At 37.8% G+C, this 25,049-nt stretch overlaps 2 protein-coding genes and 1 long non-coding RNA gene across 13 annotated transcripts in view; 2 read left to right on the plus strand and 1 right to left on the minus strand.

Annotated features, from left to right (window-relative positions):
- Window positions 1–4,720, plus strand: part of ZNF527 (zinc finger protein 527) — a 27,990-nt gene extending 23,270 nt beyond the window's left edge. For both annotated transcript variants that reach the window (XM_077902559.1, XM_077902587.1), the window contains one exon: window positions 2,545–4,720. In XM_077902559.1, coding sequence (XP_077758685.1) covers window positions 2,545–4,118 — 1,574 coding nt within the window. In that variant the 3' untranslated portion in view covers window positions 4,119–4,720. The remainder of the gene's footprint in view (window positions 1–2,544) is intronic.
- LOC144321989 (uncharacterized) lies at window positions 2,627–20,478 on the minus strand. Of its 9 annotated transcripts, none has more exons than XR_013387596.1 (6): window positions 20,365–20,473; window positions 19,764–19,900; window positions 19,454–19,604; window positions 8,356–8,554; window positions 5,348–5,491; window positions 2,627–2,760 (listed from the first exon to the last, which is right to left on the minus strand). It is a non-coding gene; the product is annotated as an uncharacterized LOC144321989 (long non-coding RNA). The 9 variants fall into 9 exon arrangements; XR_013387623.1 differs by lacking the exon at window positions 20,365–20,473 and adding an exon at window positions 20,114–20,358; XR_013387673.1 differs by lacking the exon at window positions 19,454–19,604 and having other exon boundaries at window positions 8,356–8,543.
- A 21-nt stretch (window positions 20,479–20,499) lies between these two features.
- Window positions 20,500–25,049, plus strand: part of ZNF570 (zinc finger protein 570) — a 131,499-nt gene continuing 126,949 nt past the window's right edge. The window contains exons 1-2 of one of the 2 annotated variants that reach the window (XM_077903398.1): window positions 20,500–20,659; window positions 24,294–24,505. The gene's annotated coding sequence lies outside the window, so the exon portion shown is untranslated. The other variant, XM_077903634.1, reaches the window with a different exon arrangement.

The following is a 25,049-nucleotide window of genomic DNA, read 5'->3' on the forward strand; positions in this document are numbered from 1 at the left end:
GGCTTTCCTTGGGTAGAGGATGTATTGGAAAGAAGATACAGGTGCATAATGTGTTCTTTGCTTTTCAGTTTGTGCTGACCTGGCCTGGAGGCAGCTTTTCTTTCAACAGATGAGATGCTGTTATGGAAAAAAACTATATCGAGGGCAGCCTAGGTGGCTCAGCAGTTTAGTGCCACCTTCAGCCCAGGGCGTGATCCTGGGGTCCTGGGATTGAGTCCCACATCAGGCTCCCTGCATGGGGCCTGCTTCTCCCTCTGCCTATGTCTCTGCCTCTCTCTCTCTTTCTCTGTCTCTCTCTGTGTCTCATGAATAAATAAATAAAATCTTTAAAAAAACCTATATCTAAGTAATTGAAAAATGCTAACATGTGCAGTTCTAAAATAATCTCTATGCTTATCAAAACATGAAAACGAGGAGCTCCTGGGTGGCTGTCGGTTAAATGTCTGACTCTTGATTTCGGCTCAGGCATGATCTCAGGGTCATGAGATTGAGTCTTGAGTCAAGCTTCACACTGGGCATGGAACCTGCATAAAATTTTCTTTCTCCCTCTCCCTCTCACCTCACCTCATGCTCTCTCTCTCTGAAAACAAAACATGAAATTGATACTAGAATAATCACTGTATTTTGAAAGTGTGATCATAGCCCTGACAATCAAGCTCAGTTTCTCCAGGAATTATTCCTTGACTAAACTAGTAGTTTTTGATCTCTGTTTTCCTGACACTTTTACTACTAATAATCTATATCATATTAACTAATCCTTCATTATGTGTTATAGTGAATTTTTGTATGTACAAGTTTTATCTCCTTAAAGTTTAAAAAAGAAAGAAGTGGGTACCTGGGTGGCTCAGTCAGTTAAGCATCTGACTCTTTTTTTAAAATTTTATTTATTCATGAGAGACAGAGAGAGAGAGAGACAGAGACATAGGCAGAGGGAGAAGCAGGCTCCCTCTGGGGAGCCCGATTAAGCATCTGACTCTTGCTCTCAGCTTAGGTCTTATCTCAGAGTTGAGAGTTTGAGCCCTGCATTGGCCTCCATGCTGGGTGTGGAGCCTACTTAAAAACAATTTTAAAAAATTTATAAAAGGAGAGAGAAAGACTTGTATCTCAGACTTTTTTCCCTCTGCTAGATGCTGGACACATAGTAGTAGATTCTGTATAGTTGAATATATGGGCTGATTATTTCCTCTTTTTTTTTTTTTTAAAGATTTTGTTTTTCAGTGAATTCTGTACCCAGTGTGGGGCTCAAACCTATAACTCCAAGATCAAGAGTTGCAAGCTCCACCATCTGAGTCAGCCTGGTGCCCCTCATTTTCCTTTTTGAGATCATTTTTTTAAAAGATTTATTTATTTATTTGAGAGAGAGAAAAAGAGAATGTGTGGGGAGGGGCAGAGGGGGAAAGAGAGAGGCAAGCAGATTCTGTGCAGAGCCCAATGCAGGGCTTGATCCCAAGGCCTTGAGATAAAGACCTGAGCCGAAATCAAGAGTCAGATGCTTAACCCACTGAGCCACCCAGGTGCCCCTTTGGGATCGTGTTTTAAAAAATAGTTTTCTTTCCATCTTATCTCAACCAATATTCTCTCTTGAAAGTATCAAGTATTTATTTTGTAGGTAGCATTTTTTCCTCAGGGGTAAGCAAAGCTGACCTTCAAATTTCTTCTAGATACTATATATATCTATAGTATATATATAAAAAAATATATCTATCTATAGTATATATATAAAAAAATATATATTTTTTTTTTATCCTGGTCCCTGATAAAATTTTAGAAGTTGTTGAGCTTTCTGTCAGCATTCATTCATTTAACAAAATGCTACCATTATCCTAGGCACTAAATGCAACAGTAAGAAGAAAAAGAAGTAAACATTAATCTCTGCCTTCATGGGGCTTTTAGTCTTAAGAATAGGACTGGATAGTGCAGAGTGGACTTGAGACTTTAAAGACTAGAGGCAGGGATCCCTGGATGGCGCAGCAGTTTGGCGCCTGCCTTTGACCCAGGGCGCGATCCTGGAGACCCGGGATCGAATCCCACGTTGGGCTCCCAGTGCATGGAGCCTGCTTCTCCCTCTGCCTGTGTCTCGGCCTCTCTCTCTCTCTGTGTGACTATCATAAGATAAAAATAAGAAACAAATTTTAAAAATTGTTTATAATAAAAATAAAAAAAATAAAGACTAGAGGCAGGGAAACTGTGATTATGATCTGGTCATTTGTTCTTAATTCCTTATCTTCCCAGCATTTAGCTTTGACAGCATCTTGATACCCACCCTATATTTTACCTATCTATAAATGTGCTTCATGCCGTATATTTTATATTTCCCCTATCACCCCCTCCCCATCACCAACACATATGTCTTCCTTTATCAGCTCCTATCATTCTTTGTTCTTTCTTTGTATTTTTTTCATATGTACTTGGCCATATTTGAAAGGTGTCAAAACCATATACTTTCTCCCCTCCTTTCCCCAATTAAACCATATAGTTTCTAATATAACAGTTTTTTCCTTACAAAGGAAAAAAGGACACATTTGCTTTCTTGATATTTTTCAGACTGGGAGTCTTGGTATGAAATCAAGGAATTATCTCCAAAATGGTACATTGATGAAGAGGAAATATCCCAGGGGATGGTAATGGAAAGACTTACAAGTATTGACCTTGAATATTCCAGTTTCAGAGAAGCTTGGAAATATGAGGGTGAATTTGAGCAGCATCAACGAAATCAGGAGAGGCATTTCAGGCAAGTGACAGCTCTTAAGGAAATCTCTACTGTGAAAAGAGACAATAAATATAATAATTCTGAGAGAAGTGTTCTGTTGAAATCAGTACTTTCAACACAAGAGAGAGTTCCCACAGTAGAGCAATTACATAAATTTGATATTTATGATAAAGTGTTTCCTCCCAATTCCATGCTAATTGAGCATAAAAGATTATCTGCTGAGAAGGAATGTTTGATAGATAATGAATGTGAAGAATTCAACCAGAATACATACCTTAGTAAAGATACTGGAATTCCTCCTGGGGAGAAGTCTTACGAAAGTAATGATTTTTCAAATCTCTTAAGTTTCCACTCATTACTTACTCAACATCAAACAACTCATTTTGGAAAATTTCCGCACAGACTCAGTGAATGTGATGATGCCTTTAGCTGTTACTCATTCTTTACTCAACCTCAGACAATTCACAGTGGAGAGAAACCATATGCATGCAATGACTGTGGAAAGGCCTTTAGCCATGACTGCTTTCTCAGTGAACATCAAAGAACTCATATTGGAGAGAAACCATATGAATGTAAGGAATGTAATAAAGCCTTCAGACAGAGTGCGCACCTTGCTCAACATCAGAGAATCCACACTGGAGAGAAACCCTTTGCATGCAGTGAATGTGGGAAGGCCTTTAGCCGTTATGCCTTCCTTGTTGAACATCAGAGAATTCACACAGGAGAGAAACCATATGAATGTAAAGAATGTAACAAAGCCTTCAGACAGAGTGCACACCTCAATCAACATCAGAGAATTCACACTGGAGAAAAACCCTATGAATGTAATCAATGTGGAAAAGCCTTCAGCAGACGCATTGCCCTTACTCTGCATCAAAGGATTCATACAGGAGAGAAACCCTTTAAATGTAATGAATGTGGGAAGACTTTTGGCTATCGCTCACACCTAAATCAACATCAGAGAATTCATACAGGTGAAAAGCCTTATGAATGCATCAAATGTGGGAAGTTTTTTAGGACTGACTCACAACTTAATCGACATCACAGAATACATACTGGAGAGAGACCCTTTGAATGCAGTAAATGTGGGAAAGCCTTCGGTGATGCTTTAGTTCTAATTCATCATAAGAGAAGTCATGCAGGAGAGAAACCCTATGAATGTAACAAATGTGGGAAGGCCTTCAGTTGTGGCTCATACCTTAATCAACACCAGAGAATTCATACTGGAGAGAAACCCTATGAATGTAATGAATGTGGGAAGGCTTTCCATCAGATCTTGTCCCTTAGGCTACACCAGAGAATTCATGCTGGAGACAAACCCTATAACTGTAATGAATGTGGAAATAATTTTAGCTGTGCCTCAGCCCTAAGACGACATCAGAAAATTCATAATAGAGAAACTCTCTGATTATAACAACTATAAGAAAGAAAACAATTAGTCACCACTCAGTCCTTATTAAATATATATCAGTGAATTCTTTGGTTAATGATTCTATGAATGTAGTAAATAAGGAAAAGCCTTCAGTTTATGAGCACCCTTTATTTGAAATAGCCTGAATAGTAGACATCAGTTACTTTTGGATCTGTTCTATGCCCCATTTGAAACTTATCTTACATATCATTCTGATGACACTATTAATCAGGGAGAGCAGTGGATTGGTCATAGCCTGGCCACAATCTGGTTAATAAGGGATTGGCAAATGGCCCTATTTGGACAACTAGAACTCTAAGGGGGTATTGTTATGGATAGTAAGAGAAGATCTTTTTTTCCTGGAATTGCAAGTTTCAAGGATTTAAAGGATTTTTCAAGGTTAAAAACTCACCAGTAGCTTTTTGCCACCACATAAGGAAAGCCTTCCCAAGATCAGTCTAACACAGAGGAAAATGCAAATAAGATATAGAAATCTGATGACATTGTTTGATCTTCTGAATTCAATCAAGCCTGAAGTCTATACCATCTTTTACTTTTTAATTTTTGTGATCCAATAAATTTTGTTTGCTTAATTTGAATTGGATTTTTGCCTCATGGAATTACAGTCCTGATTCATACACCCCTATATTCGCTATAAGAAAGCCGTAATCTTTTATATGGCACAATTATCCTGAGAAACCTTTTGCTAAAACAAGTATATGGAAGTTGAATATACAGACTTCATAAAGCTGAGAGAATTACTACATTTTATTTGTTGATAAAATTAATTTGGTATTTATTAGACTCATAATAAGGATAAATTTTTAAAAATTCACCTAGTAAAACTCCTTAACAAGCTTTCCCATAAGGAATTAAAATCATTTGTAGTGGTGACTCACCATAGGCCTTTAAAGAAAGAGTGGCAAGCTAAGAGTATAATGGATCTGTCACATTAATGAATGGTTCTTCATCTTAAAGGAATTATTTGATTTTCTGTTTTCAGTATGGGTTTAAATATACTGGATAATAGAATGAAATAGAATTGTAAATGAGGTCTTCTTTTGTGGGTAGATTGTAAACTTGGCTTAAGAAGTTTATGGGTAACTTCTTTGGAACTAGAGATTCAGACAAAGACATTACTAGCAGATAGAAAGGATGGCATATTTTCTATTCATTGTAGAAGTAAGAGAGTTAGAGCCTAAAATTTTTAGGTTATAAGTTATTACCATTCTTCAAAGGAGTATGAGTGTATAGAGCAGTATAATCCTATTTTATCTGAGTGAATGTAGAAAGGGAAACTGATGATATGGTAATTGGGCCACCTTGAGTAGTTAGAACTGTTACAATCTTGGACATTGACTGGAAAGCACCTATAAAAACAACAGAACAAATGAATTAGGAAAGAACAAAGGATTTATATATGTGCATCGAGTGAAATAATTACTACTCTTATAATTTCTTTATTAGTCAATTTATACTTATATCTAATACAAATCTAAAAATTTCCTAAATATTAAGACAGATTCCCTTAAACAACTTAAACTGCAAATTTAGTAAGACTTAATACTTCAAACCTTGAGCAGAAAAAAATGTAATGATTATAAAACATTGCCACACATATTACATCTAACCTAAAAAGTCAATATTATGTGCTGGAAATCCATTTCATTTCTTTATTCTTTCTTATGTTTCCTAAAGGTCTAGAAATACTTATTTTAATACTTTTTAAGAGTTGAATAGTAACTTATTTTGGAAAGCTCCCCAAGGTTACAGTAAACTTACTAGGCCTAAAGAAAAAGAGTAATGACTCAGACCAGTGACGAGTTTGAGTTATTCACTAATTGATTCTAAGTATGGCACCTGATTTCTTCCTCTAAGGTGACATAAACCCAAGCCACTGATCCATGCTCTAGCTTTTTCTTTTTTTTCAGTTAAACTTTACTTGTAATGTTAGTAAAATCTTTTACACATGCCTTTAGCATGGGAGTTTGTACTTTACAATCTGGTGTTTCTCCTCAATAAGGTATTAAATTTTATTTATCTGCAACTATACAATCTATTGTCTTATTGCAGTATAGTGATTTGATCTTTTAGCATTATTAAAAGCTTATGCTTAATAGTATCTTATAGTTATTAGGGTCATCTAGAGGTTTCTTGTCCTAAAGAGATGAGGGTTTGAGTGTGTTCAGTAAATTCTCTTTAGGACATGGACTAATTCATTTAGAACACTGGCAAAACCCTTTGCACTTGGTTATTGGGTATGCCAGTGGTGATGGAACTGTTGGGTTCCTTTTTTAATCTGGTTATTATGCTAAACATATCTTTCTGCCATGTTAGTTTGTGCAGTTTTTGCTTGTATATGTAAAAATTTTCTTTTATATACTCTTAATTAAGCAGGTGGTGTGTGTTTTATTGAAAAATTTTATATAGAGTACCTACTGTGTTCCAAGCTTTGTTCTAATCTAGGCATTGGAGATACAGTAGTGAACTACACAGAAAAATCACTGCTTTTTTATAGAGCTAATTTCTAGTAAAGAAGACCAACAATAAATATATATGCATATATATATATATATATATATATATAATATGTAAGAGAATAAATTCTAAGGAGAAGAAAATGAAGGAAGAGGTAGGGGACAAGATTGATATTTTAGATTGTATGGCCAGGGAAGGAAGCCTCTTTTGAAGTTGACTTTTGATTAAAGAGATTAAAGACCTGGGAAAGGTAAGAAATTTAACTATACTATGTATATACACACACACATTTTATGCCTATTGGAAAGGTAATCCATGTATATGAATGTTACATATCTATGTGTGTATGTGTATATTAAATATTTTTATATATACATATGTGTGTAATTCATACATGTACATATTACATTTTGAACTAAGTTCATTCTTACATGTATCATTTATTCTGTGTATTTCATTTTAACATTTTTCTTTTTAGTTTCATGAATTCATGGCCTTTTACAATCTTAACACATTTCAATTAATTATAATGGAATTATTTGTGATGCTCAAATTGTCAGAATGAGCCACTGGGGGCCAATTTAGGCTGACTCTTTGCTCCCTTCATCACTGCATTGATCTTTGTAAGCATCTTTACTTCCTGGCAATATAGGATGTTCCAGACCAATCCTCAGTGTTTCTTGCCCAAAGCTATGAAGTTAGCTACCTTGCAAGGAATTTAGGGAGAAAAAAAAACGAGCATATGTATTAAAAAGGGGATATGAAACCAGAAATAGAAGTTTCCCTCTTAATAAAAAATTATTTCTCTCAGTTAAAGATCTTGCTAGCCTAACAAAGAGTCTAAGTAAGATTGGATTTTCCCATTTACACTGTATTTTTTGTTTTCTAACATTCCTGTTACCCAAGAAGAAAAAGACTGCCCAACTCCATGGTGGTTTACTTTGGTAGGTATATATTAAGCTCACACTAATAAGAACCATATATTAATTACTGTTTATAAAACAAAGTTGTTTCAGGATTTTCGAAACACTATTTTAATAAGTTAAAAATAGCTAGTTGAAAAATAATGATAATTTAAAATTCCCTCAACTGATGTAAATGAGTCAGAAGGAAATGCTGCTGAGCTTCTAAAGATGTATTATGATTCCAGGTGTTCTTTTACCTACAGAAGATTTTCTTCCTTTTTTTTTTTTAAGATTTTATTTTTTCATGAGACACACACACAGAGAGAGAGAGAGAGAGAGAAAGAGAGAGAGAGAGGCAGACTACACAGGCAGAGGGAGAAGCAGGCTCCATGCAGGGAGCCTGATGTCGGACTTGATCCTAGGACTCCAGGATCATGCCCTGAGCTGAAGGCAGACGCTCAACCATTGAGCCATCCAGACATTCCCCAGATTTTCTTCCTTTTAAAAAGTTTTTTATATCTCTCTTTCTGAGCAAACACAATACAAAGCTTTAAGCTTTGTGTAATATATAAATAAGTTTCTCACAGAGTTCTGTGCCCTTTTAGTAGTTACTATATTTGGGTGCTAGGACTTTGGATGAATTTTGGGCAAAATTGCTGCCATTATGATTGGGCTCCTTTTAGAGACACCTTGAAAAAATGTTTCCTTTTTTCATTATGATTTCACATTGATTTTGAGTTCTTAATTATCATATTAATTTGCTGTACCCTACTAAGATTTTCTACTTTGTCCACAAAGCTCAAGACAGAGAGACAATGATATGTCTTAATGTGGTAGAGAAAAGCAGATACCTTGAAGTCATGAGGTAAGGATACTTTAGAGACATGGAAATGACTCATCTTCCTTGTCAGCTTTCTTAAAAGCATTTGCATGGTAATTCATCACATAGTCTTCCAGAAAGAGTAGTGAAAGTATCTGTTATTTTGATTATTGGCACAAGTAGAGGTGTTGGAATTAGACCTTCATATGGATGTCAACCCTTAGGAGAAACTGAAAAGTGATTATACTTCTTTCAAGCTTAGTTATCTATAAAACTATAAAGCTGAAGTAATAATTCCAGCCTTTTTGTTTTCATAAGGATTACTTAACAGAATGTAATATATATAACTTCTAATGTGGCATTTTTTAATCATGAAATCAAGCAGGAAATGAATTGCCTGCCCGAAAGCCAGCTGCTCATGTAAGACAGAATTGTAAATTCAGCCCCTGTGAATTTGCAGCTTCAGAGTCTCAGAGCTTCCTCTGTCTGGACATTTGAGGCTGTTAGGACTCTGCCTTCTATTACAAAAGAGATCAGAAGATATGGCTTTTGGTTTTATTTATTTAGATTTTATGTATTTATTAATGAGAGACAGGCAGAGAGAGAGAGAGAGAGAGAGAGAGAGGCAGAGACACAGGCAGAGGAAGAAGCAGGCTCCATGCAGGAAGCCCGATGTGGGACTCAATCCCGGGTCTCCAGGATCAGGCCCTGGGCTGAAGGCAGCGCCAAACCGCTGAGTCACCCGGGCCACCCCTGGCTTTTGGTTTTTTAAATCTCCATTTATATTTTTGGACTTCAGTTAATAGTATGTAATCAACATTGTTTAGTCCAACACTCATTTATTGGTTTATTTTTCACCAAATAATTCCCAATTTCTGTTCTTCCCCATAGGCATGCACACAGGTATGCATCCTTTAATGTATATATATCTCATAAAATCAGTCATATGTTGTATGTTTGAAATATATATCAGTGATATTATGCTATAAAAGTGCCATTTTTCCTACTTAGCACTTTTTATTCGTGTATGTTTTAAGGTTTTTCACTTTAATTCCAGTATAGTTAACATGCAGTATTAATTAGTTTCAGATGCTCAATACAGTGATTCAACAATGCTATACATTACTCAGTGCTCATCATGATTAAATATACTCTTTAATACCCATCACCTATTTCACCCATTTTCCATCCCCCACCTCCCCTCTGGTAATCATCAGTTTCTTCTATATAGTTAAGAGTCTGGCTCTTGGTTTGTCTCTCTCTCTTTTTCCTTGGTTCATTTGTTCTGTTTCTTAATTTCTACTTAGGAGTGAAACCATATAGTATTTATCTCTCTGATTGACTTACTTCGGTTAGCATTATACTCCCTAGCTCTGTTCGTGTTTTTGCAAATGGCAATATTTCACTAATTTTATGGCTGAATAATATTCTAAATACCAAAATACCACATTTTTATCCATTCATCTATCAATGGACACTTGGACTGGTTCCATATTTTGGCTATTTTAAATAGTGCTGCAATAATCATAGGGGTGCATGTATCCCTCTGAATTAGTGTTTTTGTATTTCGGGGGTAAATACCTAGTAGTGTGATTACTGGATCATAGGGTAGTTCTATTTTTAATTTTTTGGAGAATCTCCACATTGTTTTCCCAGTGGCTGTACCAGTTTATGTTCCCACCAACAGTGCATGAAGGCGTCTTTTTCTCCACATCCTTGCCTACACTTATTTTTGTGTTATTTATTTTAGCCATTTTGACAGGTGTGAGGTGATACCTCATTGGTCTTTTGTGGTTTTCTAAAATCTTTTTAGAAATTTTATTTTTTTTGAGAGAGAGTGTGAGAGCATGACTGGAGGAGAGAGGCAGAGGGAGAAGTAGACTCCCCACTGAGCAGGGCTTGATCCCAGGGTCCCAGGATCATGACTTCAGCTGAAGGCAGATGCTTAACCGACTGAGCCACCCAACCGTCCCTTATTGGTGTTTTGATATGCATTTCCCTGGTGATGAGTAGTGTTGAATATCTTTTCATGTGTCTTTTGGCCATCTGCATATCTTTGGAGAAATGTCTGTTCATGTCTTCTGCCCATTTTTAATTATATTATTTGTCTTTTGGGTGTTGAGTTGTATTAATTCTTTATATATTTTGGATACTAATCCTTAATTGGATAGTCATTTGCAAATATCTTCTCCCAGTTTGTTTTTTTTTTAATTTTTATTTATTTATGATAGTCTCACAGAGAGAAAGAGAGAGAGAGAGAGAGAGGCAGAGACACAGCCAGAGGGAGAAGCAGGCCCCATGCACCGGGAGCCTGACGTGGGATTTGATCCCGGGTCTCCAGGATCGCGCCCTGGGCCAAAGGCAGGCGCCAAACCGCTGCGCCACCCAGGGATCCCTCCCAGTTTGTTTTTTAACTTTAAGTAGTGCCATGCTCAATGTGGGGCTTGAACTCGTAACCCTGAGATCAAGAGTCACATACTCTATCAACTGAGGCAGCCAGGCTTTCCTTATCTTCTCCCACTCAGTTGATTGCTTTTCAGTTTTGTAGATTTTTTTCCTGTGCAGAAGCTTTTTATTTTGATGTAGTCCCGATAGTTTATCTTTGCTTTTATTTCCCTTGCTTCAGGAGACACATCTAGAAACATGCTATGGCTGATGTCAGGGAAATTGCTGCTTGTGCTCTCTTATAGGATTTTTATTGTTTCAGTTTCAAGTCTTGCATTTAGGTCTTTAATCCATTTTGAGTTTTATTTTTGTGTATGGTGTAAGAAGGTGGTCCATTTTCATTCTTTTCTATTAGCTGTCCAGTTTTCCTAACACCATTTGTTGCAGAGACCTTTCCCCATTGCATATTCTTGCCTCCATTGTTGAAGATTGACCATATAATTGTGGGTTTATTTCTGGGTTTTCTATTCAATTCTGTTGATCTATATATCTGTTTTTATGACAGTACCATACTGTGGTGTACTACAGCTTTGTAATATAACTCAGAGTCTGGAATTGTGGTATGTCTAGCTTTGTTCTTTTTCAGGATTGCTTTGGCTGTTCAGGGTCTTTTTTGGTTCTATACACATTTTAGGATTGTTTCTTCTAGCTCTGTGAAAAATGTGAATATTTTGATAGGGATTGTGTTAAATCTGTAGATTGCTTTGGGTAGTATAGACATTTTAACAATATTTGTTCTTCCAATCCATGAGCATGGAATATCTTTCCATTTCTTTGTGTCATCTTGAATTTCTTTCATCAGTGTTTTATAGTTTTCAGAGTACAGGTCTTTAACCTCTTTGGTTAAGTTTATTTCTAGATATTTTATTATTTTTGGTGTAATTGTAAATGGAATTGTTTACTTAATTTCTCCTGCTGCTGCTTTGTTATTAGTGTATAGAAATGCAACAGATTTCTTTTTTTTAAAAAAGGTTACATATTTGAGAGAGAGAGTATGAGTAGGGGAAGGGCAGATGGAGAGAAACTCAAGCAGACTCTATGCTGAATGTGGAGCCTGGTGCAGGGTTTGATCTTATGGCCCTGAGATCATTACCTGAGCTGAAATGAAAAGTCAGATGCTCAACCAACTGAGCCACCGGGTTCCCCAGAAATTACTGGGAAATTGATTACAAAATCAATTATACATTGATTTTGTATTCTGTGACTTTCCTAAATTCATTTATCAGTTTTAGTAGTTTATTTTTGATACATTTATTAGAGTTTTCTATATGTAATATCTTGTTATCTGCAAATAGTGAATGTTTGACTTCTTCCTTACCAGCTTGGGTACTTTTTATTCCTTTTTGTTGTCTGATTTCTATGGCTAGGACTTCTAGTACTATGTTGAATAAAAGTGGTGAGAGAGGATAATCTTGTCTTGTTCTTGTCCTTAGGGGAAAAGCTCTAAATTTCCCCCCCATTGAGTATGATGTTTACTGTGGGATTTTCATTTTCACATTTTCATGTGTCCCTGCCTCTTTCTGTCTCTCATGAATAAATAAATAAAATCTTAAAAAAAATTTCAACTTCTTCCTGCTTCAGTTTTGGTACATTAGATGTTTCTAGGACTTTATCCATTTCTTCTAGGTTGCCCAATTTGTTGGCATATCATTTTTCATAATATTCTCTTACAAGTTGCTTGTGTTTTCTGTAGGGTTGGTTGTTATTTCTCCTCTTTCATTAGTGATTTTGTTTATTTTCATCCCTTCCTCCCCCCCACCCTTGATGAGTCTGGCTAGAGGTTTATCAATTTTGTTGATCTTTTCAAAGATCCAGCTCCTGGTTTCATTGATCTATTTTTTTTAAGATTTTATTTATTTATTCATGAGAGAGAGAGAGAGACAGAGAGAGAAAGAGAGGCAGAGACACAGGCAGAGGAAGAAGCAGGCTCCATGCAGCGGGCCCAGCGTGGGACTCGATCCTGGGTCTCCGGGATCAGACCCTGGGCTGAAGGCAGTGCCAAATGCTGAGCCACCCAGGCTGCCCTATTCTATTGTTTTTTTAAATTTCTATATCATTTACTTCTGCTTTAATCTTTATTTTCTTCCTTCTGCTAGGGTTGGGTTTGTTTTTCTTTTCTAGGTCTTTTAGTGTAAGATTAGGTTGTTTGAGATTTTTCTTGCTTCTTGAGGTAGACCTATATTGCTATAAACTTCAACTTAGAACCACTTTTGCTGAACCTGAAATGTTTTGGACCATTGTATTTTCATTTTCATTTGTTGCAATGTAATTTTTGATTTATTTTTTGACTTCTTGGTTGACTCATTTATTGTTTAGTAGTATGTTATTTAGCTTCCATGAATTTGTGCTATTTCCACATTTTTTTCTTGTGGTTGATTTCAAGTTTCATAGCAATGTGATCAGAAAAGACACATGGTATGACTTCAGTGTTTTTGAATTTTTTGAGAATGTTTTGTGGCCTAACATATAATCTATTCTGGAGAATATTCTATGTGCATGTGAAAAGAATGTGTAGGGATGTCTGGGTGGCTCAGTTGGTTAAGCATCTGCCTTCAGCTCAGTCATGATCCCAGAGTCGTAGGACTGAGGCCCATGTTAGGCTCCCCACTCAGCGGGAGACCTGCATCTACCTATCCCTATGCTTACTGCTCCCCTGATTCTGTTCTCTCTGTGTCAAATAAATAAAATCTTTAAGAGAAAAAGAAAAGAATGTGTATTCTGCTGTTTTAGGATGAGATGTTCTGAATATATCTGTTAACTCCATCGGGTCCCATGTGTCATTCAGAGCCACTATTTCCTTTTTGATTTTTCTGTTTGGATGATCTGTTCAGTGTAAGTGGGATGTTAAAGTCCTCTACTATTATTGTATTACACTATCAATTATTTCCCTTATGTTTGTTATTTTATGTATTTGGGTGCTCCCATGTTAGGTGCATAAATATTTACAATTGTTATATCTTCTTGTTGGATTGTCCCCTTTATGATTACATAGTGTCCTTTTCTCTTGTTACATATAGTCTTTTTTTATTTTTAAAAGATTTTATTTATTTATTCATGAGAGACAGAGAGAGATAGGCAGAGACAAAGGCAAGAGAAAAGTAGGCTCCACACGGGGAGCTCAATGTGGGACTCGATCTCGGACCTCAGGATCACACCCTGGGACGAAGGCAGGTGCTAAACCGCTGAGCCACCCAGGCATCCCTAGTCATTGTATTAAAGTTCATTTTGTTTGATATATGTAATGCTACCCTGGCTTTGTTTTGACATCCATTTAGTCTACATGGTTTTTAGATCTATCTTGTTCCTCTGTGCAGTCACCTAAGGTTATTCATCACTTCTAACACTTGCATAGTAATTAATAGTATATATTTACTATGTATTATTTATTTTTTTGTCTGAAATGATGGATACAACTCCTGGCTGTCACAAAGAGCATCCTAGTATGTATCCCCTTGCAGACCAGAACTAGATTAGAAAACTTACCCTGGAAGGCAGCCTGGGTGGCTCAGCAGTTTAGTGCCTGGCTTCAGCCCAGGTTGTGATCCTGGAGTCCTGGAGTCCCACATCGGGCTCCCTGCATGGAGCCTGCTTCTCCCTCTGCCTGTGTCTCTGCCTCTCTCTCTCTCTCTCATGAATAAATAAATAAAATCTTAAAAAAAAACCTTACCCTGGAATATTGCACTTGTGTTTTTGCACAATTTTACTAGGTACAACCAGTTTACTTTCTAGAGTAGCTGCATCTGTTTACATTCTCACCAGCAGAACCTCTTTCTATGTGCTGGTAAACACCTGATATTATCTTCCTTGGATTTTTTTGGTTTGTATTGTTATTATAGACTACTAGTGAGTTAGAGCATATCTCCATATACTTCTCAGTCATTTGGACTCTATCAAGTTTTTTTTTTCTTACCTTGTTTGTCTCCTCAAATTGTCATCAATCAATTCATAAAAGTTTGGTTAAAATTTACTTGTGGGGATGCCTGGGTGGCACAGCAATGGACCGTCTGCCTTTGGCTCCAGGCATGATCCTGGGATCGAGTCTGGCATCGGGCTCTCTGCTCTCTAGTTTCAGGTGCCAAACCACTGAGCCACCCAGGGATTCTGCCCCCCCTTCCTATGTCTCTCTGCCTCTCTCTCTGTGTGTCTCATGAATAAATAAATAAAATCTTAAAAAAAATTTACTTGTGAATCCATCTAGGCTTTAGGCATTGTTTCTTGAGGATATGTTTCTATACCATTTCAACTTATTGGGTTTTATTAAAATTTTCTGTTTCTTATGCTAATTTTGTGGGGTGTTTTTAAAGAAATATGTTCATTTGTCTAGGTTGTTAAATTGCAAATAGTCATTCATAAGATTCTTTTATTATTCTAACTTCATTTGGTTTCTTACTCATTTTCTTATTTGCATCTTTGTACTTTATCAGCCTTGACAGAGGTTTATATAGCTAATTGATCATTGATCTTTAAAACCTGTCTTTTGATTTTGCTATCCTTTTATCTCTCTTAATTCTGTAATGATTTCTGTGTTTTATTCTTTATAATTTAATTCTTTGAGTGTGCTCTGTCCCTACATTTTGAGTTGACAATTTAGTTTTTTGTTTTTCTTAAATATATTCGAAGCTGCATGTTTCCCTCTAATATGTAAGTTGTGTCCTACAATTTTGCCAGTTAGTGGTTTCATTGTTATTCATTTCCATGTCTTGTAACTTTAGGTGTGTTTTTTTTTTTCCTTTTTTAACAGCAAAACTAGGTTTATTTGGGAATAATAGAGAATTGCAATTCAGGACAAGCAAGCCATGGTAAAACCATAGGCAAGTCCTAGGTGTTTCTCCTTAACTCAGAAGTCTTGGCTTTTTGTTATATGTTTCTGATGCTATTACATTATAGTCAGACATTTATATTGCTTCTCTAGAATTGAATGAAGCTTCCTTTATAGCCTCATATATAATCAATTTTTATAACTGTTAAGGTATATTAAAAAAGTATGTTTTCTGAACTTTTCTTTTTTAAATATTTTTTTATATATTTATGATAGTCACAGAGAGAGAGAGAGAGAGGCAGAGACACAGGCAGAGGGAGAAGCAGGCTCCATGCACCGGGAGCCCGATGTGGGATTCGATCCCGGGTCTCCAGGATCGCGCCCTGGGCCAAAGGCAGGCGCCAAACCACTGCGCCACCCAGGGATCCCTGCTTTCTGAACTTTTTGAGTGTAAATTTCAAGTCACTGAGGTCAAGCTATCAATCTAGTGGATCTGTATCAATCTGATAGGTGGAAAATGATAACCCAGAGTAGTTTTAATTTGCTTTTTTCTTATTGTGAGTGACTTTGGGTTTCTTTTCTGTGAACTCTATCTTTTGCTCAATATTCAATTGGATGTACTTTTTACTTATATGGTAAGGAAATCACCTTATGATTCACAAATTTTTTTCACAACTTTTTTTTGATTTGTTTAGGGTTCTCTTTTGCCATGCAAAATGATTTTTATGTTATCTAATTTATGAGTATTTTCTTTTAAGCCTTCTGAATTTTGATTCATGTTAAAAAGGCCCTCTGCATCTTGAGATAATTTTTAAATGTCCCGATGATTTCTCCTATTACTTTTTCATTTTTTTGTTTTCATTTTTTTACATTAAAATTTTTTGCGTAAGAATCTACTTTTGCCCCAATGTTATACTCCATTTCTTGCACCATTTACAAATAATCCATCTTTTCCTACTTAGTTGAAATGTTACCTTTAGCATATACTGAATTACCACATGTACTTGGGTACATTCATGTATTTCCTATTCTGTTGCATTAATTTGTTTGTCAAGTCTACCATCTCTAATTGTTTTGACATTGCTAGGTATAATTGTGGATTTGTCTATTTCTTTTTTTTAGTTCTAGCAGTTTTTACTTTATGTGTCTTGAAGCTCTTGCAGGAAATGCAAATATTTGGGATTGTTACATACTGTTTTTTCTTTCTTAATTACATTGCTATCTATCTATCATCTATCTATCTATCTATCTATCTATCTATCTATCTATCTATCTATCACCTCTCTATTATGATCAAATAGGGTTTACTATAAAAATTCAAGCCTAGGTCAATCAATATCTGGAATTTGTCAACACTTAGCAATATGATTCATAATAATAGGGAGCTTGTAAACAGAAATTAAAAGAGAAACTCTACAGGATTATCTAAATAGAAACCAAAATTTTGATAACATCTGGCAGTTCTTTCTAATACACTTCTTTTTTTAATTTTTAAAGTAGGCTCTAGGCCTGACATGGAGCTTAAACTCATGACTCCAAGATCAAGAGTTGCATGCTTCACTGACTGATCCAGGCAGGCACCCCAATATACTTCTTTAAAAAAATTTTTTTTTCTCTGTGTGTGTTGTATGTGTGTGTTTGGTTAGTTGGTTGGTTGTTTTCATTTTTTTTTCCAGGAGATATTGTTGACATATAATGTTACGTTAGTTTCGGGTGTATAAACATAGTGAGTCAACAGGTTTATACATTATATTCAACAGGTTTTTGCATTCACCACAAGTGTAGCTACCATCTGTCTCCATACATTGCAGTGTCATTGACTATATTCCTTATGCTGTGTCTATTTTTAAAATTTTAATTTATTTATTCATGATAGACACACAGAGAGAGAGAGAGAGAGAGAGAGGCAGAGACACAGGCAGAGGGAGAAGCAGGCTCCATGCAGGGAGCCCGACATGGCACTTGATCCCAGGTCCCCAGGATCACACCCCAGGCTGAAGGTGGCACTAAACCGCTGGGCTACCGGGGCTGCCCTGCTGTGTCTTTTATTCTTGTGATTTATTCATTCCAACCTGGAAGCCTGTATCTTTCTCACTCCCCTTCACCTATTTTTCCTCTCCCCCCTTCCCCTCTGGTAACCATTAATTCTCTGTATTTGTGAGTCTGATTCTGCTTTTTGTTTGTTTATTCATTTGTTTTTGTTGATGTTATGTACTTTTAATTGATCCTTTTATCATTATAAAACAACCTACTTTGTCTCTGGTAATATTTTTGCTCCCAAATCTATTTTGTCTGATATTAATATACCCACTTTAGCTTTCTTTTAATTAGTTAATACTAATTATCTTTCCCCATCTTTTTTACTTTAGACTTATTTGTGTCTTTCCATTTGTTTCTTTTTTCAAGTAGGCTCTACACCCAACATGGTGCTTGAATTTACAACCCAAGACCAAGAGTCACATGCTCTACTGACTAAGCCAACCAAGCATCACTGTGTCTATTTACTAGGTTTTTCATTGGCAGCATATAGTTTTTAAAAATTGTTTTTAAAATTCAGTCTGAAACTCTCTGCTGTTTAATTGGGGTGTTTAGAACATTCACATTTTAAGAATAATTTACTGAGGCAAAATTCACATAATATGAAATTAGCCATTTTTAAGTGGACATTTGGTAGCATTTAGTACATTTACAATGTTGTGCAACCACCATTTCTCTCTAGACCCAAAACATTTCTATCATTCCAAAGTAAAATTCCTTACCCATTCAGCAGTTTCTCCCCGTTCTCTTCTCTCCTCATACCCTGTCAACCACTAAACTGCGTTCTATCTCTATCGATTTATCTATTTTGGATATTCTATATAGATGGAACCATATATGATCGTTTGTATTTGGTTTCTTTAGCATAATGGTTCACTCGTGTAAGCATTATTTGTACTTCATTCCTTTTTCTGGTTGAATAATATTCCCCTGTATGTAAATACCACATTTTGTTTATCTGTTAATATGTTGGTGGAGATTTGGGATAGTTACACCTTTAGGCTACTTTAAGTAGCATAGTAGTGCTGCTATGAACATGCATGTACCTGTCCCTCTTTCAGTTCTTTGGGCCATATGCCTAGGAGAATCATTGAGTCATATGGTTATTTTGTTCTTAACTTTTTGAGGAATTGCTAACTGTTTTCTACAGTAGCTGAAGCATTTTAGATTCCCAGCAATACTGTGTAAGGTTTCCAGCTTCTCCACACTCTCACTAATGCTTACTTTCCTTTTTAAAAATTTTTAGTTTTTTCCTTTTTTAAATTAAGCCATCCTAATAGATGTGAAGTGGTACCTCATGTGGTTTTGATTTGCATTTCCTTAATGACTAATGAATCTTTTCCTATATTTGTTGGCCATTTGACTATCTGTTTTGGAGAAATGGCTATTCAAGTCCTTGCCCAAATTGACTGGGCTGTTTATCTTTTTGTTGTTGAGTCTTAAAGAGTTCTTTATATATATTAGATACTAGACTGTATTGTATACGAAATTTGCAAAGATTTTCTGCCATTCTATAGGTTATCTTTTCATTTTCTTGATAATGTCCTTTAATGCACAAAGTAATTAATTTTTATCAAGTCCAATTTACTTGACCAATGAGATGTAAACAAAAGGGGATGATTGTTATTTCTGTGCTTGCTTTTTCTGACCTACAGGGTTGGAGATATTGAGAACTATAACATCCTCTTTTGCCCCAAAGATGGAAATTGCTTGTTCAGGAAAGCAGAGCTATTCCACCAGTCTTGGACTGCTCCTACCTATATATACTCTCACATGAGGGAGAAATAAATATATGATATTTAGATCACTGTGTTTGGGGATCTTTATTATTAATCAGCTTAATCTACACCCTAACTTATATGACCCCATTGTGCCATACAAATATTACCATTTTCTGTTTGTGCCATGATGAAGGTTGGGAATTGCCATGACTTGGACCATTTCTTCTTTGTCCTTTTTGCTAGCTAGCTCCTCTTCAGTGTAACCAAAGGGGATATCCTTTCTCTCCTACCCATCCAGGTATGTAGCTTATTCGGATTCTTGCAGAAAAATTGGGCATATGGTGGGTGTTGGCCATAGGAAGGTGCCTTGCTTTAGGTGACACCTGGGGTAAAGCTTGGTCAACCTCAGTGGTGGAAGTCTCCAGGATTCCCCCTTTCAGAACCCCCCAGGAGCCCAGCACCCATAAAAGACTGTACCTGCATCACGGGTTGCCCTGGCATAGTGTGTTTCCTTAACGGTTCCTTTTCTAGCTGGGAGACCGGGGTTCTGGCTCTCCCAAGACAGACACTTTTCATTGTTTCCGCAGCTCTCACGGATCTTTTTCCTACTCTGTCTGGTCAGAGATGAACCAGGAAAACTGAGCCTCTCAAAGGTTATCTCCGTGTCTCTGGGCTAGGTTATAAGGCAAGGGGCTTCCAAAATTAATGTGAACCGCAGGCTCCTCGGCTTACTAGTAGTACCTTTGAACGACAATCACTAGAGCGCCCCTCTCCCAAGAGGAGGCTCCTCCCCCCCCCTCTCCCCCCGGGCTTCCTGACAACAGCACCTCTGGGTTGCGCTGGTGGGCAGGGGTCCATAGATCTGTTCCTCTTCCACCCTTTTGGGGCTGGTTTCTTTCCACCTCTGACTTCGGTGCCCCTCATCTCTTCCCTCTCCGCCTGTCGTCCTCTTTCTCTTGTGCAAAGACCCGGTTTGAGGTCCCAGCCCTAGCTCGGCAGGTTGGAGCCGGAAGCAGAGGGATTTGGCTCTGGGGCTCTCCCTGCCCACCACCCGCGCGAGTTAGAACACTTGGAGCACCTGCTTCTCCTCCTGAACTAGGAGCCCCAGGGTCCTTCGCGCCGTACGTTTCCAATCTTCCCCTTCCCCCAAACTACATTTCCCAGAGTCCACCAGGGCCGGATTGGGTCTGTGACGCGCGCGGCAGCGTCCGTGCGTCGTCTCCCTTAGGGTGGGAAGAGGATGCGTGTTTCTCTGGGATTCCCGCGAGGGCGGTCGGTGCTGCTTCTCTCCGCGGCGCCCTAGGTGGCGGGGCACAGTGCGCCCCCACACCCCGGTTCAGGAAAGTTGTGAACTCAGTCTCCCAGAGCCTAAGGCAAGTTCTGTGGGAAAATGCAGCCGTTTTGACAGTGATGTTAGTTAGGCTCTTTGGTTTTCTGAGGGACTCAACCCCAGCATTTGGGGCTGAAGAATCTTGTGTATGATGAACAGAGAAGGAAGCAAGACTGAGTTTCAAATCAGGTGTGTTCGGAAGCTGCAAGTCTTCTGTCTCCTTTGTCTTTCTCCAGACCTATAAAACTCTACCCCTCACCAGAAGAGCCTGAGGAAAGAAGTTTGCGCCATTTAAGCCTTAAAGTCATGGCCCAGAAGAATTGTCTTCCTTCTTTCCTAAAACGCCATCTTGTTTTTCATGACTTATGCTCAATATTTTGCCTAAAGTTCGCTATCCTAACAGGCGTCTCTGGGCAATTCTTCCCTTCTTCCTATTGCAGGGGTTGAGAGGGCTAAAGATATGCTTTCAAATAGCCCACTTACCGCTCTTTTCATCTCTCCCCTCCCCACTCCTCATGTATTTACTCAGGAAATTATTCCACACATCCCAAGAACTCAGTGGTCTGCACAGCGCCAATGGTGCAGAAATGCATGCCCCGGAGGAAATTGGAAAGCTTTGCAACTTGTGGTGTCATCTGGAATATTGATCAGCCTATGAGGCATAGGCACTACCAGCCAGAAGGACATAGGTCAGGAAAGAAGCAAGGCCTTGGAAGCCACCTAGTAGATCTGATATTAACCGTTAATTTCAAAATTGAGGGAAATGGGGAGAGGGATTTGAGTAGTTCAGTTTGGAGGGTGATTGGTGTTGGAGCTGTTTACCAACCATTTTCTCAATCTGTAAGGCTCTAAGACCAACACATTCTCTTTGCATTTTAACATTTCTGAAATTGAGATGCCTTTTTTTTTCAACCAATGTTATATTCAATGTGATGAAATACACTAATATTGCCTATAGCATAGGCAGCAGTTTTTAAGGCCAGATGGGAGATAGTCCTGATACCTCACAGGAGGCGCCTGCTTTAGGAGGAATTTAAAAGGTTTGTGATTGAAGCCTTTAGCACAGAGATGTCGGTCAACAAGGTAGGAGTTTGGGCAGGGAGTTGATGGGAGATGAAGCACAAGGTTCATTGTTATTTCTAAAGGGTCCAGTTTATTTTATTTTATTTTATTTATTTTATTTTATTTTATTTTATTTATTTTTTATTTTATTTTATTTTATTTTATTTTATTTTATTTTATTTTATTTTATTTTAGCGTCCAGTTTAAAGTTGAAACAGTTCAGGTAATGAAGATGTATGTGCAACTCTGGGTCAGCCTTCCCAGCTCTGTTCATCAGGGTGTGGTGTGGCCCACAAGTAAGGAGCTGATCTTCTTAACCTGAAGTTTGGGGACTCCCTGGACAAGTTCCTGGAGGTCCCTGAGCCCTCAATGTATGCTCAGTGAGTTGTATGTACAGTGTTGTATATTGGGGCCTAGCTGTATTTCTCTAGGGAACAGGTCCGAAATTTGGCTTAGGTTCCTAAAGAGATATATAACTCCTGTCTTAGCTCAGTATGCTATAACAAAATGCCATACACTTTGCAACAAACATTGTTTCATACAGTTCTGGGGTCTGGAAGCCAGATTCAGGATGCTAGCATGTTTGGGTTCTGGTAAGGACCCTTTTCTAGGCTGCAGACTGGCAGCGTCTTGTATCCTCACGTGACCCAAAGAGAGTGCTCTGGTCCCTTTGTTGTCTTATAAAAGCACCAGTCACGTTCATGAGGGCTCTACACTCATGGCCTAATTGTCTTGCAGAGGCTCCACCTCCAAATACTGTCATATTGGGTATTAGATTTCAACATGTGATTTTGGGAAGAAACAATATCAAACCCCCAAAAGTGTTAAAAACTCCTAGATGATGCTGTTAAGAACTGGCAAGGGTGTTTGAAATAATCTTGCCCTAAATTGGTATCCTATAATGAATACATAACTAAGTAATTCATGGTTTGTATATACCATAGACCTTGGTACAGCCATAAATCATATTTAATTGTTCACAATTACTTACAGTTGAATATAGACTGGATATTTGATAATGTTAAGGACTTATTGTTAATTTTCTTAGGTTGTGGGTGGCCAGCCACGGACTAGATAGAGTAATTAAACCAAACCAGGCTCGGACTTGCGTCCCTCATTCACTCAAAGGGCTTGGGAGCCCAAAGGGTAAATAGTTGGTTGATGCTTGAGAAAGGGCTTGAGCAATGGTTTTCAGAACTCGCTTTTATGTGATTGCCAACGTAACACAATAGATAAATCTATTCTGGCCTGGTCATAAATTTAAATAGGGGTCTGTGCTGTTCTTGCTGGTCTGTTAACCATATATAATAATGTTCCTTTGAAGTATATACATCTGGAGCAACAAGCTTATCTATTAACCAAGGTCTTCTGGCGCCAGTGGGTCTGTCTTGCATGCTGATAAAGGGGAAGCTGGGAGGGTTTCACAAACATGCTAAGAATAGATACTTCCTTATCTTTGTTTTGCTTATGCTATATAATGTTGTAGAACCCTGAATAAAGCTGACACTGCTTGGACATAATCCACTGTGTCCCTTCTGTCCTCATTTCTTTACTTTACTTTTATTTCCTCATCCCCTTTCCCTCAGGACCCTGATCGTGTTGCTGCAGAGCGAGCAACATTAGGTGTGGTGCCATTTTGTTAGGTACCATTCCTTAGAGAGGTAACCCAAACTATTTAGAGCTGAAATGCCATCATATCTAATTTAAAGTAGTTCAGGAATATACATAAATCACATATAGTACTCATTAAATATGAACAGTCATTAAATATAGGTGATGATTATGTGCTTGTTCGTTGCTTTCCTTTGTATGTTTGAAAACGTTCACAATAAAACATTTTTAAAATCATAGGTGCATTAAAAATGATTTTATATTTTAGCACAGTTTTAGGTACATAGCAAAATTAAGAGGAAGGTCCAGAGATTTCATATATACTCCCTGCCCCACACATGCACAGCTTCCCTTCTTATCAACATCACCCACCAGAGTGATACATAGTTGATGAACCTGCATTGCTATATCATATACTCAAAATCCATAGTTTACATTAGAGTTCACTCTGTGTTGTACACTTGTTTAGACAAGTGTATAGACATGTATCCATTATTATAGTATCATACTGAGTATTTTCACTTCCCTAAAAATATCCTCTATGCTCCACCTATTCTTCCCTCCTCCCCCACCCCTAACCCCTAGCAATCACTGATCTTTCTACTGTCTCCATAGTTTTGTTTTTTCCACAATGTCATATGGTTGGAATCATACTGTATGTAGCCTTTTAAGAATCACTTAGTCAATGTTCATTTAAGTTTCCTGCATGTCTTTTCATGGCTTGACAGTACATTTCTTTTTAGTGCTGAATGATATTCTGTTGTCTGGATGTATCAGTTTATTCATTAACCTACCAAGTTTTTTTTTTTTTTTTAAGATTTTATTTATCTATTCATGAGAGATACAGAGAGAGAGGCAGAGACATAAGCAGAGGGAGAAGCAGGCTCCATTCAGGGAGCCCAACATGGGTCTCAATCCTGGGTCTCCAGGATCACACCCTGGGCCGAAGGATGTGCCCTGGAGAGGGAATAGCTCCTTAAGATGTCTTTCTCTATTTGTTACAGTTCTGTGGGATTCCTCGATGCAAGCCCTACTGGCCACCAGAGTGCCGGTGTACTCTGGTGGCACCCACAAAAGGTGTGCCCAAGCTCCTTTCCAGGAGATAGCAGATACCCTGATGAAAGCAGAGGGAACAGATGAAGATGGTACCTGCTGGCCTCTACAGTCTTGGTGTTACTGAACAATCTATCACAGCTACTAATTCAGGAAATAAATGGTAAGTCTTGGTTCACTGCCTCAGCCAACTGCTCCATTCTGGGGAATCCCCAAGAGGATGGATAAATTGAAAGCATAGCTCCTTGCTGTGTTTGCCAGCACTGTTGCTGAACAAACTTGGATAGAGTCATTGCAAGAGAAGCCAGTAACTCAAGAGATGAGGGTTTGGAAAAGAGAAATTTATTCTGGGTGCCAGCAGCTGGGGGAGGTGACAGGCTCAAGCATTAGCCCAACCTCTCTGCCTGCAATACTGACATCTAGATTTTTATGAGGAGAGGTTGGGAGGATATGTGCAAGAGAGCAGATGGTGATCATGGGTAGGGGTTGGTAAGTGATCATGGGCATGGAAAGGGACGTGTGATGTGTGCTCTTCTAGGCATTCCAGTTGCTGTTAGGATTTTTCTGGCCTGGTGGTGGGAATGTGCCAGTCATTGTCAATGCCACAAGAAGGGGCGATAAGAAAGATCTGTTGAGGTCTAGTTTAGCAAAAGTCCTCACTGACATTTGGAGAGTAACTGGTAGGCCTCTAAACATGTGTAAAATAC

This window comes from Canis aureus, chromosome 1, assembly GCF_053574225.1.
Source record: "Canis aureus isolate CA01 chromosome 1, VMU_Caureus_v.1.0, whole genome shotgun sequence".
Lineage (NCBI taxonomy): Eukaryota > Metazoa > Chordata > Mammalia > Carnivora > Canidae > Canis > Canis aureus.